At 50.6% G+C, this 17590-nt stretch overlaps 1 protein-coding gene across 2 annotated transcripts in view; it reads left to right on the top strand.

Annotated features, from left to right (window-relative positions):
* Positions 1-14242, top strand: part of TCN2 (transcobalamin 2) — a 14687-nt gene extending 445 nt beyond the window's left edge. The window contains exons 2-10 of one of the 2 annotated variants that reach the window (XM_040463957.1): positions 110-320; positions 4250-4442; positions 5449-5618; positions 6656-6817; positions 7888-8060; positions 8198-8384; positions 9234-9399; positions 11161-11276; positions 13656-14242. In XM_040463957.1, coding sequence (XP_040319891.1) covers positions 257-320; positions 4250-4442; positions 5449-5618; positions 6656-6817; positions 7888-8060; positions 8198-8384; positions 9234-9399; positions 11161-11276; positions 13656-13717 — 1293 coding nt within the window. In that variant the 5' untranslated portion in view covers positions 110-256 and the 3' untranslated portion in view covers positions 13718-14242. Of the gene's footprint in view, positions 1-106; positions 321-4249; positions 4443-5448; positions 5619-6655; positions 6818-7887; positions 8061-8197; positions 8385-9233; positions 9400-11160; positions 11277-13655 lie in introns of both variants that reach the window. The other variant, XM_040463956.1, reaches the window with a different exon arrangement.
* Positions 14243-17590: the final 3348 nt, after the last annotated feature.

The following is a 17590-nucleotide window of genomic DNA, read 5'->3' as shown; positions in this document are numbered from 1 at the left end:
CCGTTCCCTACCTCCAGGAAGACTGCTCTGCCCTTCCTTCCTCTGTTCTTTGCCCTTCCTTTTCCCTCAGCTACAGATCTTTTCCTCTTTCTCTCTGTTGACTTAGCAGTTTGCTGCTTGGCGTGGAGGGATTAATCAGTGACAGGAAGCTGCCTCTTCTAGAGCCGTGACCGGCTGTGGTTCGGAAAGCCTCTGCAAGACCAGCCCTAGGAGTCTGTCCAGCTTCCCGCCTGCTGCTCACCCACCTGCTCCTGCCATGGGGCACCTTGGAGTCCTCCTCTTCCTGCTTGGGGGCCTGGGGGCTCTCGCTGATATCTGTGGTGAGTAACCAGATCTATCCTGCGCCTCTTTCCTCCTGGGTCCTTAGGAGGGAGGACTATAATGTCCAAGCCCCTGATTATATAATACCTGGGGAAGTAGGCTGGGGTGTGTGGGAGGGTGCACTGTATCTGCCCCTTTGGGCTTCATTAACAGTTGGGACTTAGCTGGACCTCAATGTTTGACACACTATAATGATATTAGTTATAGTTGACCCTCGAAAAACGTGGGTTAGGGCTGCCAACCCTCCATGCAGCCAAAAATCCACGTATAACTTTTGACTCCCCTAAAACTTAACTACCAATAGCCTACTGTTGACTGGAAAGAAGCCTTACTGATAAGGTAAACAGTCAATTAACACATGTTTTGTATGTTATATGTATTATATACTGAACTCTTATGATAAAGTAGGCTAGAAAAAAATATTATTAAGAAAATCACAAGGTAGGGGCACCTGGGTGGCTCAGTCAGTTAAGCGTCCGACTTTGGCTCAGGTCACGATCTCACAGTTCATGAGTTCGAGCCCTGCGTCGGCCTTGGGCTGACAGCTCAGAGCCTGGAGCCCACTTCCGATTTTGTGTCTCCCTCTGTCTGCCCCTCCGCTGCTTGCACTCTGTCTCTCGCATTGTCTCAAAAATAAATAAACATTAAAAAAATATTAAAAACAAAAAAAATCACAAGGTAAAGAAAGTACATTTTTTTTAAGTTTATTTATTTTGAGACAGAGAAAGAGTGTGAGCAGGGGAGGGGCAGAGAGAGAGGGAGAGAGAGAGAATCCCTGCATTGATAGTGCAGAGCCAGATTGGGGCTTGAACCCACAGACCGTGAAGTCATGACTTGAGCTAAAACCAAGAGTCAGGCACTTAAGTGACTGAGCTACCCAGGCACCACAGAAAATACATTTAAAGTACTGTACTGTATTAAGAAAAATTCACATATAAGTGGACCCATGCAGTTCAAACATGTGTTGTTGAAGGGTCAACTGTGTATGTCTGATAGCCCACCATACAAAAATGCTCCCATTCATTCACTCATGGGTTTATTTATTCATTCAACATGCATTGACTAAGACTTCTCTGTGTCAGTGCAGTGTTAGACTTTGGGGAAAGAACAAGGAGCAAGACAGGTCCCATCCTTGTCTTCCTAGTCCATCTGTTCTAGTAAAGGGGACAGACAAAAGAAGTCAAGAGACAAATCAGTGCTGTATTTGGGGGCCGTGGTAAGCACCAAAGGAAGTGAGCCAGGCATGGAGGTGGAGAGCTGGGGGCCACTGATTCAGGAAGAGCATTCAGGGAAGGATTTCCGAGGACCAGGGGTGACAGGGGGATTGAGGCCCAGAGGAAGAAAAGGAGCTGGCAAGAAAAGGAGTGTGTTTGGGGGGTAGAACGGGCATCCCAGGCAGAGGGAAGCTAGTATGCAGACACTGTTACAGGAGACAAGCCCGAGAGAGGCACAGGTGGCAGGTCATGGCAAGGCATTTGCATACTAGCATAGGAGCCTGGCTGCTTCAGCTCTGTGTGCCCGTGTCCCCAGGAGTCTCTCTGGGAACCCTTGGGAGTCTGAGCACACAGGCCTGGGGCTATTTGTGCACTGGCGATGGGCAGAAAGCAGAAGGCAGGCAGGGAAGCCTCTGTGTTTTGGGGCTACCCACCTCTCCTCCCTCCTTATATTCTGCCCACAGCCTTACACTGTGCAGTATGCTTTCACTCCCAGTGTCTCTTGTGATCTTTGGAGAAATCGAGAGGCAGGTTCAGTCATGTCCAAGTGACAGATGAGTCTGTCAAGGGTTGGAGGAGCCCGGTGACCTGTCGGGGCTTTGTTGGACTCAGTTCTCAGAATTCCAGGCCAGGGTCTTCCCTGAGCACCAGGAGCCTCCAACCTGTGTTCCATAAGTGCAACCAGACCCCTCACTATTGGATCTTGGTTCCTGTCTAGATAGTCCCCAGGGGAGACCTGGGACCCAGTCCTCATCCTCACTGGGCATGAACCATTCAATAGTGGGCCCATAGTCAAGACAGAAGCCCTGAGCAGGGTTTGGGGGTACAGCCCACTACTGCTGAGCCACTTACCTGCTCAACCCTCATTCCCTCACCTGCAAAATGGTCTAAGAATGCTTCCTGGCCTTCCTCCTTGGTGTGGTGTGAAGGATCCCATAACATCTGCTTTACCAGCTTAAAGCTCTGTGCAGTTGTGAAATTGACAAGGATGCTGCACTAATGCTTGCCCAGGGTAGGCTTCTATGCTTCTGAATGTCAAAGCCAGTCAGCTGGCAATGCTGGGTGGCCCTGTGAGCAGGAGGCACCATGGGAGGGAGCTTGCCCAGTGCCACTTTTATTACTGAGGTGAATCTGCCTGGCTCCTTCCTTTTAAGGAGGCTGAATCGTGGTTATCAGCCTCTCTTTATAGCTCTGGCTCCTCTTTTTATCACTTGTAGCCCCAGGGCTGACTCATCTGCTGGAGGTCAAAGCCTGGAGTGGGGGTGAGGCTCCCCTACCAGTTTGAAGAAAAGAGAGAGGGAAAGAGAGTTACAGAGAGATAGATGACCAGAGAGATAGGCTGAAAGAGGTAGAGACTAAGACAGATCCAGAGAGAATGAGGGAAATACCTACAGAAATGGAAGCAGATACAGAAAGGCACTGAGAAAGAGAAAGAGAAAGAAAAGTCACCCTTACCCCTTACCCTCACCACCTCCACAGGTAGCAACAAATACCTGTGACTTTTGGGAAAAGAGGCATAAGATGGTGGGACCCATTAGGCACCTGGCTAGCTCAGTCTGTAGAACATGGGACTCTTGATCTTAGGGTCGTGAGTTCGAGCCCCACGTTGAGGGTAGAGATTACTTTAAAAAAAAAAATGGTGGGACCCAAACCAAGAAAGGTGGGCCTGTATGAGAGGAACCCTGTCCTCGTATCAGAAGGCCCAAGAGGCAGGTGAAGAGCTCTGGTTGGCAGTTCCATTGCTGAATCTCCTGGGAGGGGTGGCCTGCCCAGCATCCTGAGATGTGGCCCAGTGGAAGTAGCTGGAGCCCTACAGCAACTGGGAGGCAGTAAATGGGGAAAAGTCCAAAGTGCCTCCAGGGCCACCTACTGAGCTCAAGTTTCCTTCCCTAAGGGCAGAAGGCAGCAGTCAGCTGGAGCTAGAAAATATCCCTGAGGCTTCCCCTGGTATGTCAGCATTTTGGTTACACAGTTTCAGGCAAATCCCAAAGCACACAGAGAAATGGTTGTAAACGATGATGGCTTTCCAAGGATTCACCCCTCAATCTCAGGTCCCCTTCACCTAAACAGATGTGATAGGAAAAGCATTATTTTGAGATCTATACAGAGGAAGCTCACCAGGAGAGCCCCAGTTAGCCATAGGCAGCCAGCAGAGTTTTAAAATTGGGTATGTAACATGTTCTGCATGTGGGTTGCAGTTTGTGTAAATGGATAGAATGTGAATTTAGCCAAGCACCAGAGAACAGGGGTTTTGTAGGCAGGTTTATCCTTGGCCGTGCAACCTTCTGGAAGACACAACCTGATTCTGAATGGCTGTTTCCTCTTTTGTGCAAAGCAATGATGACAGTACTTATGCCACAGGGCTGGCATGAGGACCAAGTGAGGTCGGGCACAGTGGCTGGGGCATATCACACCGCTTGGCCTCCATTCTCTGTTACTCCTGATGGCAGACTGGTTGCCCGGTACCAGCTTCCTCTGCCCTCAGCCCGCCACCTCTCCCTGGCCCACTCCAACTGCTCTTCTGGGAAATCTACTTTCCCCTATTTACATACTGCCTTTTATTACAGCCATATTTCCCCATACAAGTAGGGTGTGTACTGGATGGAGAGGGAGTAGAGCTGTTTATACCCCGGAGAAGGCCCTGGTAAGGTAAAAGCAGTTCCTTGCTGGTGGCCTAGCCTTGTGACCTCACTTGGTCTGTTCTCTTTCCTAAGAAATACCACAGGTGGATAGCAAGCTGGTGGAGAGGCTGGGCCAGCGCCTCTTGCCCTGGATGGACTGGCTGTCTCTGGAGCACCTGAACCCCAGTATCTACGTGGGTCTGCGCCTCTCCAGCTTGCAGGCCGGGGCCAGGGAGGCCTTCTATCTGCACATCCTCAAACTCAGTTACCAGCGCAGCCTCCTGGGGTATTGCTGTTCACTTTCTTCTCCTCTCCCCACACCTTGCTCCACATCCTAAGAGACAGGAGAACTATATTCTCGTTTGGGCTGCCATTGATTTGTTGGGAGATTTTGGGCAAGTTTGTCTCCTTTGGCACTTTCTCCATCTGTAGAATGGGGTTGGCTTGACCAGATTGGAGGCAGACATCACTAATCCATGACCACAGTTCCCCCTCTGCCCCCCATCCCATACTGAGCCCAGAAGCAGCATCCGTCTGTGCTTCCCTCCCATGCTAAGGCAGACATCACTAATTCATGACTGCAATCTTCCATACTAAGCCCAGAAGCAGCATCTAGCAGCATCTAACTCTGTGCTCCCTTTCCAGGGGCATTAAGGAAGACCTGTTCTGAGGCTCACTGTGGGAGTTTGAATGAGAGGTGAAGGATCAGGAACACCATGAAGCCTGTCCTGCTTGGACTCCCTCTCAAAGAGTGGATGCAGGGCAGGGAGAGGGAAGAAAGGGAAGACTGTGTAGGCAAAGTGTGATCAAAATGGTGGGGTAAGCACAGGTCATTTGGATGTGAGAACCCTCAGGGTTTGTCCTTGAGTCTAATTTTTCATCTTTATGAAATATGTGCGGCATGCACCTTACAACTTGCACAGCTGATTACATCTGCTTTGGGCAGTTCAAAGTTTCTTATTGTTAGGTTTTTTTTTACTTTATGATGTTGAGGGGAGTGCCCCAAGCCAGGCTCACCAGGGTGGCACTTTCTTTTTTTTTTTTTTTAAATTTTTTTTAACGTTTATTTATTTTTGAGACAGAGAGAGACAGAGCATGAACGGGGGGAGGGTCAGAGAGAGGGAGACACAGAATCTGAAACAGGCTCCAGGCTCTGAGCTGTCAGCACAGAGCCCGACGCGGGGCTCGAACTCACGGACCATGAGATCATGACCTGAGCCAAAGTCGGAAGCTTAACCAACTGAGAGGGTGGCACTTTCTTACAGAAGTGTTGTTAACTGGCTTTTTCCTAGGCTTACCTTCAACAATGACAACAGTGACTACCAGGACAAGCCCTCCATGGGCCAGCTGGCCCTCTACCTGCTAGCTCTCAGGGCTAACTGTGAGCTTGTTGAGGGCCGCAAGGGGGACAGGCTGGTCTCGCAGCTGAAGCGGTTCCTGGAGGACGAGAAAAAGGCCATTGGTGAGGGGGATGTGGTCTGCCAAGTGTTGGGGGGTGGGGCTCATCAGGTAGTATTCTGTGGGGAAGCACCTAAGTCAGAACTTTGGGTTTTCTCCTCAGGCTTCTTTCCTACCCCCCATTCTGCCCGTGTCACTATCCACCTAGAGGCGTAGGCCTGCTGCAGTTGCCCTCCTTGATCAAGCCTTTCCTGCACTCTACATATACTCTGTTGACAAGTTCTACTGCTCAGCCACCATGACTGACCTGACTGTCGACCCCTGGCACAGCCCCTGTACTACTTACTCCTCAGCCTCTCTCTGCCAACTGTCTTGCCTCCTGATTCGGCCCGGCAAATGACAGCCAGAGCAAGCATTTTAAATGTAAATCTGATGTTATTAGCCCTGCTCAAACCCTGCACAGGCTGCCCACTGCTGTGTCCACAGCACCTCAAGCCCAGTCTGTCTGCCCTTCTTCTCCTCTCTAAGACCTGCTCTCCCATTCTCTGGCTCACCCACTCACCTGCCCCTCTGGCTCTGGCCACACTGATCTCTTAGCTTGCAGATCAAGGTCTTAATATATGTTTTCTCAATCTAGAAGATTTCCCTCCCCTTCTAGCTTACTCCTGCTCCACCTTAGCTCCCCCCCCCCCCCCGCCCACCATCCCAGCATCACTGTCTTAGAGAATCCTGCTCTGACTCCCCAGCTAGTCAAAGACCTCTACCATATGGCCCCAGAGACCTCGGTCCACATTTCAGTACTAATCATGCTGTCATGAGTACAGGTTGTGTTACTGTTGGAGACCCTGGCTGTGCTGTGCCTGGCCGGTCACCACCGGCTTGGTCATCACTCTGAGCACAGCACCTGACACGTAGTGGATCTTCAGCAAGAACGGATTGAGGGAATGAAGGAATGAAGGATCTCGCGACCCAAAGGAGGGTGTCAGGAAGCATAGGCAAGGGGGTCCTGTGTGCCGGCTGGGCTGGTTGCTGGGAGTGGGCAGAGAGGCAACCCCTCAGGCCTGGTATGAAGTCCCTGCCCCATGGTTTTCTCCCTCCCAGGACACAATAACAAAGGCCAGCCCCACACCAGCTACTATCAGTATGGCCTGGGCATCCTGGCCCTGTGTGTTCACCAGAAGCGGCTCCATGACAGTGTGGTGGGAAAGCTCCTGTATGCCGTGGAACATGAACAGCATCTCCACCAGGGCCACCTCTCTGTGGGTGAGTGGGCTAGACCCTGCTAAAGCCAGGCTGGCACTCCTCCAGTCCCCAGCCCCAACTGAGGGCCTCTACCCCTTGGCCCAAGATCACCTTTCCTTGGGGCCCCTCCTCATGAGTCCCTTAGGAGTGAAATGGTGAGGACTCTTGAGTGTGGTACAGTGGTTGTGAGCCAGTGTTGGAGCTGAACTGAGATCCTGACCCCTGCTCTGTCACACACACTGATTATAGGACACCCTGGGCAAGCCAGCTGGCCTTTCTGGTTCAGCCTCTCCTGTAAAATAACCTCCCAGCAGTATCTTGATACAAGTGCCTTATAAATAAAGGACTTAGATTGGTGCTTGGCACAGAGAAGTTCTGGATACATAGTTATGATCTTGTCATTATATGAGCTTGGAAGCCTGAGACGTGGATTTTGGAACTGCTACCTCACTATGTGACCTTGGGCTTCCAGTGCCCTTTCTTGTCACTGTGATTCAGGGTCTCTTTCAGTTCTGGCATTCTGTGAGTGAGTGTGTGTGCCTCGCATAGGGTGGGGGTAGGATGGAGTAGGTTGGGAGGGCAAGGAGGTGCCCCAGAGAGAAGGCAGTAGGAAGCTTTCTCTGCCCGAGGCTTGTAGAAAAACCACTGTGGACACAGTAATCACCTTGGGGCCCAGGAAGCTCCCTGGACCTATTAAATCTAGCTGGAGGTAGACCCAGCTATCAGTGAGTTCCAGACTTCGCAGGTGATTTCAAAGGGCAGGCAGGTTTGGGAATGAGTGGTGTAAGATAAAGTCCTCTTGGATCTCTCTCCTCCAGGTTCTCTCCCTAACCTCTAACCCTTAAATAATAGACAGGGGTAGGGTGACCTATCATCCCCATTTGCCTGGAACTAAGGGGCTTCCAGGACTCTGGACTTACAGTGGCCAAACTGAGCAAACTCTAGGCACACTGGACTGAGTTGTTCCCTTTAGCTGGTGAAAACTTTCTAAACTGCTGATCTGATTATGGCCCTTCTTCGAGGCCTTGGGTGGTCACCTATTGCCCCAGGGCCCTGCCTGGTCTGACCCCAATTGGCTCTGTCCCCTGCAGACACAGTGGCCATGGCAGGCTTGGCCTTCACCTGTCTAGAGCACTCCAACCTCAACCCCAATCGGAAACACCAGATCACCCGGGCCATTGAGAACATACGAGAGAAGATCCTAAAGGCCCAGACCCCTGAGGGCTACTTTGGAAATGTCTACAGCACCCCTCTGGCACTACAGGTAGGAAGGAGAGCTTGGGGCCATAGCCCACCCTGGTGTTTGGTGGGAGGAGGCCTGGTCAGAGGCTGGAAGACCTGCCCCCTCCATGCCAGCTGACCCACCTCACCTCTTCCTTCTCTTCCCCGTTCTGTCACCAGTTACTGATGAAGTCCTCCATGCCTGGGGTGGAGCTGGGCACAGCGTGCCTTAAGGCAAGGGCTGCTCTGTTGGCCAGTGTGCAGGATGGGGCCTTCCAGAACGCTCTCATGATTTCCCAGCTGCTACCTGTCCTGAATGGCAAGAGCTATGTGGATCTCATCTCCCCAGACTGTGAGGCACCAAGAGGTAGCTAGGCCTTTCAGGGGAGCCCTGTTCTTTTCAGTCTGCAGGGCCCTTCCTGAAGTCTGCATGTTTCAGGGAAGGGAAGTTGCTTAGTCCTGATTTGCTGAGTCAACGGGGGTTTGGGGGTGCACGTGGGACATACTGTCAGCTAAGATGCAGTCACAGCTTCTAGAAAGCCACAGTATGAGGAGAGAGATACCAAATAGAGAGCTCTGGGTGGGCCATGAATCTGCAGCCCCTTGCATGATGCCCGATATAGAAATGTTTGAATGAATGAATGCGAGAGACACATTTTGGGTAGCTCTGATACATCGTAATGAGTTCCAATTAGCAGCTTGAATCAGGGCTTCATCTGGGAGACGGACTTGAGTTGGAGAGTGGGATCTGCTAGTGGAGGAAGAAGGTAGCAAGGGCAGAGGAGAGAGGAGGCAGCAAGAACAGGCACCGAGGTGGAAAAGACTGAAATTTTGGGGAAGGTCTTACTAGAGAGTAGGGTCTGGGAGAATGAGCTGGGCTTACAGGCAGGAGAATGAAGAGAGGAGACCTTCAGAGGTAACAGGGGAGTCATATAAATAAATGCATGTTCTAGAAAGAGCCCTCTGGGGTGCTATGTGGGAAGGGGGATACTGGAGGCAGAAAAACCAGTGAGGGGCCCAACTTTGGGCAGCTGGGGAACCGGGGGGCTAAGGGACAAGGGAGGCTGGGATGGCAGCTGGTGGTGCTGGCTGAGATGGGACCAAGGGGCAGGAAGAGGTTCTGACGAGCCACCGTGTCTTCGAGGGAAGAAAGGAACACCAACATCTGGCTCCTTGCCCTCACACCAGCTTGCCCCTTCCTCTCTCCCTGACATAGTCATGTTGGAACCAGTTGTGGAGACCCCTTCACCGTCCCAAGAGGTCATCCGTGTCGTGCTGAAGGTCCCCAGTGTCTCGCCACCATACATAAACTCCATCTCTGTCCCTGCTGGGTCCTCCTTGGAAGATGTCCTTAAGAAGGCCCAGAAGCTCAGAGGATTCATGTGAGACCCCCACCTCCCAGCCCTCACCCCCTCCTGACCCCACACCCCTGAAACAGAACTTGGATGGGACGAGGATGGAAGAGAAGGCTCCCTCAAGAGAGGTGCCGGCCCAGGCTCTGCTTCCACCTTCTCCAACCCTGATAGCTCACGCTGTAGTGGAAACAGACAGCCATGGGCCAGCGTTGTTCTGTAGCTATGAAAACATGCTCTGGAGGCAGAGCACCCACACTGGAATCCCAGCTCCACCACTCCCCAGCTACAGGCCCAGAACCCGTTATTTCCAATGAGCCATTGAAGACACCAGCTGTACCCTGCTCCTCACGGGGCCCATGCAAAGAGCCTAGGAATTAGTGCACAAAGAAGACATGGAACATGCTTATTATATATGCAGGGTCCCACACTTAGTAAGCTCAATACATGTTAGCTTTCATAAGAATAAGAATTTTTATTATCAGATGGGCTTGGTCTACTCCCTGTGATGAGTTACCTACTAAGCCCACCTCAGTTCTCTTCCTGGTAGCCTGCAGCTCATACAGCAATACTGCTGGGAGCCAACACAGTCCCAGACGGCCACACACACCGAGCACCTTTGGCAGGCCACAGTCCAGCAGGCATTGAGATTACCCAGAACCTGCTGGCCTTCCTGTCTGTAAAATGTCATCAAAATGAAAAAATAAATAAATAAATAAAAGAACTTAACGTTTTAATTCAGAATTCCAAAGCCTCTGAGAAGACATCAGGGATATTAATCAAAAAAGCAATTCTGTTAGTGGAAGTAGGTGTCTGAACTGGGTGCAGAGGCCAGGCAGGAAGGCCATGTCTGACGGCACATGAATGCATGGCAGGGAAAGCTGGACTGCAGAGAGATTCCTGAGAGAAAGAGAGGAGAGAGAGAGAAACAGAGAGACATGCTCCAAGCAGCCACATGGACCCATAGAGTTAGGGAATGACAGGGCAATGGGGACTGCTCCATGACACCCCCTCAAATAACACTTTCCCTTTGACTAAGTCACCATGAGTGGTCTTCTGTTTCTTAAAACTGTAAAAACCCTCCCTCTCTAAGACAGAAATGTTGATAAGCCTTTTGGGGAGAGGAAGAACATGGCCTATGGATTTAAGAGGATCCCTTTGGCAGCAGCATCCACGTGGTCTGGAGAAACACAGAGTTGGAGACCAGGAGCTCAGGGTGGGGGTGGTGTGAATAAGGAGTCTCTTGGTTGCAAAGGTCAGAAATCTAACTCCAACTCTCTCTGGTAACGGGGAGCATGGGGTGTGTAGAATCAGAGAGAAGACTGAGCAATCTTGCCACAAGAAGAGGGGAGTGCCACTGAGTCATAAAATTTCCAGAACCAGAGACCCAATGCCACCACCAGGTGTCTCCATCTCGCATGTTCCTGCTTTTATCTGCATGCTGGCTTCACCCTCTCTCATTGGGCATTGGCATCTTATATATGGGGCTGGCATCTTCTGACCGTCACCCCTGCAATATCAGCTCCCAGAGAGGGGGCAGCTGCTGAGTTGTTAATATAATAGGTGTCCCTTCCTGTAGGCCATGGTCCTGGTCAATGCAGAGGGGGTGAAGTCCCCTGGGTGGGCAGTGTCAGAGGGCTGCAGAGGAGGCATGGAGGTGAGGCCTATGGCCTGGGAAGGACTCTGGCCCTAAGGGAGAGGCCAGGACTTTCTTGGTGGGGGCAGTTCTGCTCCTGCTGTTGGGTCAGTGGAAGCAAAAGTCACTTCTCCCTCTCTTTGTCCCTTTGGTAGGTATGGAACGCAGAACACCTTGTCAGGCCCCTTCCTGACCTCTGTGATGGGAAAAGAAGCTGGGGAACGTGAGTTCTGGCAGCTCCTCCGAGCCCCTGACACCCCACTGCTACAGGGTAGGTCTGGTGGCCAGCTACCTCTGGACATTTCCCCCATCCAGCCTTGTTGCAGTGAGGCCAGCACACCTCAGCTTCCTCTGAATCTTTCTGGGCCTCAGCCTCAGATAATCACGGATGCTCAAGGTTGCTTGTACGTTATTTAACTGAATGCTTAAGAATTTTTATGTAAGTTACTGTGGCAACTCTAGGAAATCAGGCAAAAAAGAAGAAAGTTAAAATCACCTATAATTTGCTACCCAGAAATAACTTCTTTTAACTATTGATATATTTTCTTTTCCTTTCTTTTTTCTTTTTTTTTGTTTTTGTTTTTGCTTTTTATTTCTTGTTTTTAACTGTTGGTGTATTTTTTCTACCTAATTTTTTAAATACATAAGTTTATTTTTTCATAAAAATGGAGCCATGCTCTGTAGCAATACTGTCCAACAGAAGTAAAATGCAAGGCACATGTGTAATTCTAAATTTTCTAGCTGGTGACACTAATATTAATAATGTATCTTATTTAACCAAATATATCCAAAATATTATCATTCCAAGTTATAATCAATGTAAAATTATTAGTGACATTTTGCATGCTTTTTCTGTACTAAGATTTCAAACACTGTATAGCTGCATGTGGCTAGTGCTAGCATACTGCATGGCAGAGCCCTGTATATTGTTTTGCAACTTATTTTTTTTAATTTTTGTTCTTTTTTTTAAACATTTTATTTGTTTGTTTGTTTGTTTATTTTAAAGTAAGCTCTGTGCTCAGTGTGGGACTCGAACTCATGACCCTGAGATCAAGAGTCACATGCTCTACCAACTGAGCCACCCAGGCGCCCCTTTTTTCATTCTTAATGTATTGTAGACATCTTTCTGTGTTGCTGTATTTAGATTTCCCCCTTCCTTTGTAATAGCCACGTAGAATATATCACTCACGAGGATGCTTTGAGCTGCAAGTAACAGGAAACACGATGCAAACTAGCTTCCACTGTATGACATCCATTGGGTTGTTGTGACCCAAGTCCAGAGTGTCTTGGACTGAGGACTTCAGGGCTGGTGTAACCTGGTCTCCAGCCCTGCTCCCCTGTGATTCCATACTCCTTTCTCTGTTGGCTTCCACACCCTTCTTATGTCTTCCCAGAACTGCTCCCTTTTAGAACTTTGTTTGCCCCCAGCAGACAAAGGTGGAATTGGGACACAGGCACATTCCTGGACCCATCCCTGTTGCTAGGAGCTGGTTCAGGTTCTGCACTCACCATTGGCTGGAGAGCAAGGATTGCCACACACCTGGTTTAGGCCAGTCAGGGCCTGCCCTGGCACTCTGTGCTGCGGTGGGGCATGGAGTGAGATGGATAGGCTGCAGCTTCTTGATTTCTGCTAGATATTTGGGGTGTCTCCAGTTTTAACTCTTACACCTCAAGCTGTCATGAGCATCCTTGTGCATCAGCCCCCAGTCACCAGGCAGACTCTTAAGGGTCATCTGTCCCTGCTCTTGCTACCTGGAGCTTCTGTTGGGCACCTGTCATGTGCCAGGAATTGAGCTAAGTGCTTTCCAGAATGTGGGACTTTCTGAAGGAGTCCAAGAAAAAGCATTCTCTTTCTCTGCCTGGCTTCTGAGAAGATTGAGTAATAAAACAAAGACGTGGCATATGGAGACCCCAGATCTGGCCTCTAATTACTGAGGCTGGGCTGTGGGGAAGGAAGGGGGTGGCGCAGGGAGGGTAGCCTGGGACAACTCAATCATGAGGCAGATGTGGGCCATGTGTCCTCTATCTCTCACCCCCTAGCCCTCCAGTCCAGCTTGAACCCCCTCTCATGGGGAAAAAGGAATACCTGGTTGTTGATACCATTATTGTCCCCATTTTAGATGGGAAAACTAGCACTCACAGAGGTTAAATAACTTGCTCAAAGTCATACCGCTGATGAGTGAAGAGCTGGGGCTTGAACCCAGGTATCGTGCTGGAGCCTGGTTTGTCTCTAGTGATCAGAGGCTGGCCCTGAAGGAGACTTCACTCACGGTCTTGGTTCTTCCTTCAGACCACACTGAGCAAGTCCCTCTTCCCATTGGCCCCACAGGGGACTATGAAGACAGTGACCCTGCCCACCAGGTGTTGTCAAGGGGTCTCTGGCTCCTTTCACCCTGTGTTAGTTATCCAGAATGCTGTCCTGTATACCCCCCGGGGGGGCTCCCCCACCTTAAAATAAGCCTGTGGGCCTTAGGGACCCGAGGTTACAGCTAATTTCAGTTTCCAGACGGCTCTGGATAGTTCCCACTTTCTCACCACCAAGCCCTGAGTGGATCTTATAGACCCTGGCCTCAGGGTGCTTGTCAATAAGAAGAGGTTGGGGATAGGATTCTCTTCCCTGTTAACCCCCCTGCTCAATCTGTTTCTGCAGGTATTGCTGAATACACCCCCAAGGATGGAGAAACCATTGAGCTGAGGCTGGCTACCTGGTAGCTTCTGCGCTCACTCACCCCAGCAGCCTTGCCCACTCCCTGGGCTTCTGCCTTCCCTCCAGACATCGCTGTAACAGCCCAACCCTGCTGCTACCTCATGTGCACTTGGATAGGGTCCCCTGGATCATTCCAGCTACCACCCTTGTGAAGGTCCTAAGCTATCATCCACCCTGGATCAGTTAACCAAGCGCTTTCCCTGGGAGGGCTGTCTGCTCCAGTCTGGCCCAGTCTGGCCACACAGGCATCCTTTGAAGGCCATGCATGGTCTGTAGGGTATAAAGCATCTCCGACTCCTCAACACAAGGAGGAGAAGTCACCGGCTACTGGTGCTATGAGAACTGCCCCTCTGGGATTGAAGCCCTGCAAGGAGACCTCTGTGGCCCAGGGGCTACAGCCCTGATCCCAGCTCTCAACTCCACCTTCATGGTGGTGGCCCCAGTGCTTGCTGTGGCATAGTAGCTGGTGGGGGCTCCGCAGAGACGCTCAAACCCTGCCTATGAAATGATTAAAGTGTTTGTGCACCTGCCCCAGCGTCCTGATGCCTCAAGTTGGCGAGTGAGTGCCGGGGGCTGGAACACAGAAGGAAGAGGTACCTGCAGGGGAGCAAAGGAAGGTGGGTGAGCCTTCTCCTGGGTGCTGGGGGAGTGATGCAGGCTGTAGCAAAGGTGATTGCTGTTTAGGGAGCATGTACTTGCTAGACACTTTCTTGCATGACTCTGAGGTTGTGGATATTTTTGTTTCCATCTCTGCCTTACAGTTAAGGAAATTGGTACTCAAAGAGGACATGTGACTCACCCACAATGTCAGGCAGGGGACGTGCCTTAGGAGACAGACCTGGCCTGTGGTGGCCTCCTGGCTCTTCCACTCAAACACTGAAAGTTGGGGGTTCCCATGGTTGTTATGACTATATGGCAGAACCCAAAGGCAACCTGAGGCCCAGGACCCTAGAGCTTGGGCTCTCGCTTCTGCTTTGCCCAACGCACAGTCAGGGTACCACCCCAGCCCCCAGCAGCCAGGCCCCAGAACCTTGCCTGTTAGTGGGAGGGCCCTGAACCCCGAGCTGACCTTGGGAACCTCAGGAAGTGGGGTTCAGGCCAAGGAGGCACCCCACATGCCCCACCTCACCGAGGTTAGGAAGGGGGCTTGTCTCAGAGGGGCTTTCTGAGCTACAGCGCTACAAAGTTATCAAACCTGCATATTACATATATGCCTCTTCCTAGGGCTCCAGTTTCAAATATTTAGCATCTGGATTGGAAGGGGAAGTAGGCGATTTAAAAATTCTTATATTGAAACAAACGTCAAAGTACCAGAAAGCCAAATGAAGATATGCAGCCTGCTTTGAAGGTGAAATGTATGTGCCCAGAACCCCAGAGTGTTTGTTCCCTTGCCCCACCTTAGTCACCATCAGGAGCACTTCTCAGAGGCTTCAGAACCTGCTCTGTGCTCCTTGGTTTTATAATCCTGACAAAGAAGGGTGGAGACTCAGAGAGGCCTGAGGCTTGCCTTAGGTCACATAGCCTGGAGGTGTCAGAGCCATTGATGCCAGCCCTCGGGCACTTGCCACTGTACCACCCTGCTGCCTCCTCACCAGCTGGCAGTGGCAGGTCTCAGGCCAGGCTAGGGAGAGCCTCCTGCACGGGCTTTCAAGGGCATATGTACTAGGTGTGATCTACCCCTTCCAAAGGGATTATTGTAGTCAAGGATGTGTTTGGCTCTGAGGAGCAGGGACTACTCAGTCCTGCTCAAATCAAAGCCTATTTGCTGAAAAAGCCCAGCTCACCAACTCAGGGGCAGCCAAGGGTGGTAGAGAAACAGAAGTTGGGGCTCAAGGTTCCTTCAGCTCTGCTAATGCTCCCTACTCTCTGTATCTTCCCCCTCAGTCAGCTTCTTCTGAATGTGGCCCCAGCAGTGGCTTTGTCACTTTCCAGTTCAATTTCCCAGCCCCCTCTCATTTTCTCAGCCCATGTTCCATAGCCTGGAGAGGGGTCTGCCCAGCCCAGCCCACCTGTGGATTCTGGGCTAGGTGTCTAGTCTGGCACAATCTGCTGGTCCCCTGAGAAGGGGTGTGTGTGAGAGCACAATCATGTCTGGTGCAGGGCCCCACCATAAGAGATAAACAGAGATAAACAGAGGCCCTCCCTGGGGATTGGGGACCAGGTTTGTATTTAGCCTTAACTTAGATCTGTAGACCTCCAGACAAACCACTTCCCCTCTTTCACAGCTATACGATGGTGCCTGGGTTTACATAGCATGTTCATGCTTATCAGCTCATCATGTTGCAGGATTTTTTACCACAATACCCAGGATTCGTTGTCTCACTGCTTTGAAGAATGAAGAGGTGGACACAAAATGAACAGCCGGCAAAAGTTTATTAGAATATAAGATTAGAAAGGAAGAAGAATAGGAAAGCTCTCTTTACAGAGAAGAGACATTCAAAAGTGAATGCCCGAGGACTATAAGGCAAGGGTCCCTGTTTTATAAGGTTCTGGTCAGCCCTCCCCCTTCCTTTCCCCCTTGTTCCTTCCCAAGTTCTACCCTTTTTGGCTTGATAGTTCTAGGTGCTGGGTTGTCCATTCCTGATTGGTGGTGAGGGATGGTCAATGGCCATACTTAGGTCTTTTGTCAAATTCCAGAAGGGAAACCTGAGGTGGAGTAGCTGGGGCCTGTTACACTCTTAAGAGGAACCTGGACACTCCCAGCATTGTTCCAAAATAGGTGTTTTTCCCCACACAGGGACCTCAGGCCCTAATCTTTTCCTCTCTGCCTACTGAATCCTGTCTTCTCCTATCATAATCATATCACAGATGGGAAACTGAGGTCCTAGCAGTGATTTATCTAGGGACATGCAGTGACCAGAGGAGAGGTCTATCTCACAGCCTCTGTAACACAGTTGCTAGAAATGGGTTCTCCTGCCCCTGGTGCCACCCAGAGTCCCTCTCTGAATTACCTGCTTCCCATAGTACCCTGGGCCCCCCATGGGCAGAACTTGGATCTAAAGGATTTGGGAGTCTGTGGACAAGGAGAGGCTGCTCTGGGCTTTTGGGTGGACCCCAGGGATATGGAAGGAACCCCCTGCTCCCATTTTTGCACAAGGAAATATTCTATAGAGAATCTTGCTGCCTACAAGTCAAGGCAGGTTAAAAAACTGGGGCTCTGGACCCAAGCAAAACTAATCTGAATGCCCCCACCAGCACTCAGGCTGCACAACCCCTGCTTTGGGCTGTGCTCTCAGCTGCTGCCTCGCCTCCCACCACAACATGGGCAGCTCTCTCTATCCTGCCATGGCCCACTCAGGCCTTATCTTGACTAATCTTCATTACTCATAGCCCATCCCTTACCAGGCAGGGCAGGTAGGAGGTGAGCTGCTTTGTGGCGGTCTTGGAGGAGTTGTAAACACTGTTTACCACTCCCTGGGAGCTCAGCTCTGAGAAGGCCAGGGTATTTACTATCTTTAAAATCATTATTATTATTTTTTTAATTAAAGGAAACTTACTGGAAAACTGACAGAATCTCAAAAAGAATATAACTCTTAGGTGGCACTGATTCCTCTTCTTCAGGAAATATGGAAGGAGGGAGGTTGCCCCCTTGGCTGGCTCAGTTTCTCTCCCACAACCCTTCCTAGAGAAACCCTGTCCAAATACTCCCTTATTTTAGTCCTTGACCTAGAAATCCCTTACCCTACAATTTGGGCTATTAAGCAGCTATTTGCAGGCTCCAGCAGGCATCAGAATCACCAGAGGCAAGTGTAAAAATGCAGATTCCTGGGCCCACCAGAAACCGTATGATTCAGCAGCCCTCCAGTGAAGCTGGGGACAAGCGTCGGGGGAGGACACGGTACTAATCCTTGCCCCGTGATTGTGATGGGGCTTGGGGG

This window comes from Herpailurus yagouaroundi, unplaced genomic scaffold, assembly GCF_014898765.1.
Source record: "Herpailurus yagouaroundi ecotype Mexico unplaced genomic scaffold, PumYag 428, whole genome shotgun sequence".
Lineage (NCBI taxonomy): Eukaryota > Metazoa > Chordata > Mammalia > Carnivora > Felidae > Herpailurus > Herpailurus yagouaroundi.
The sequence above is the reverse complement of the archived record's forward strand: the minus strand, read 5'-3'. Positions and strand labels throughout refer to the sequence as shown.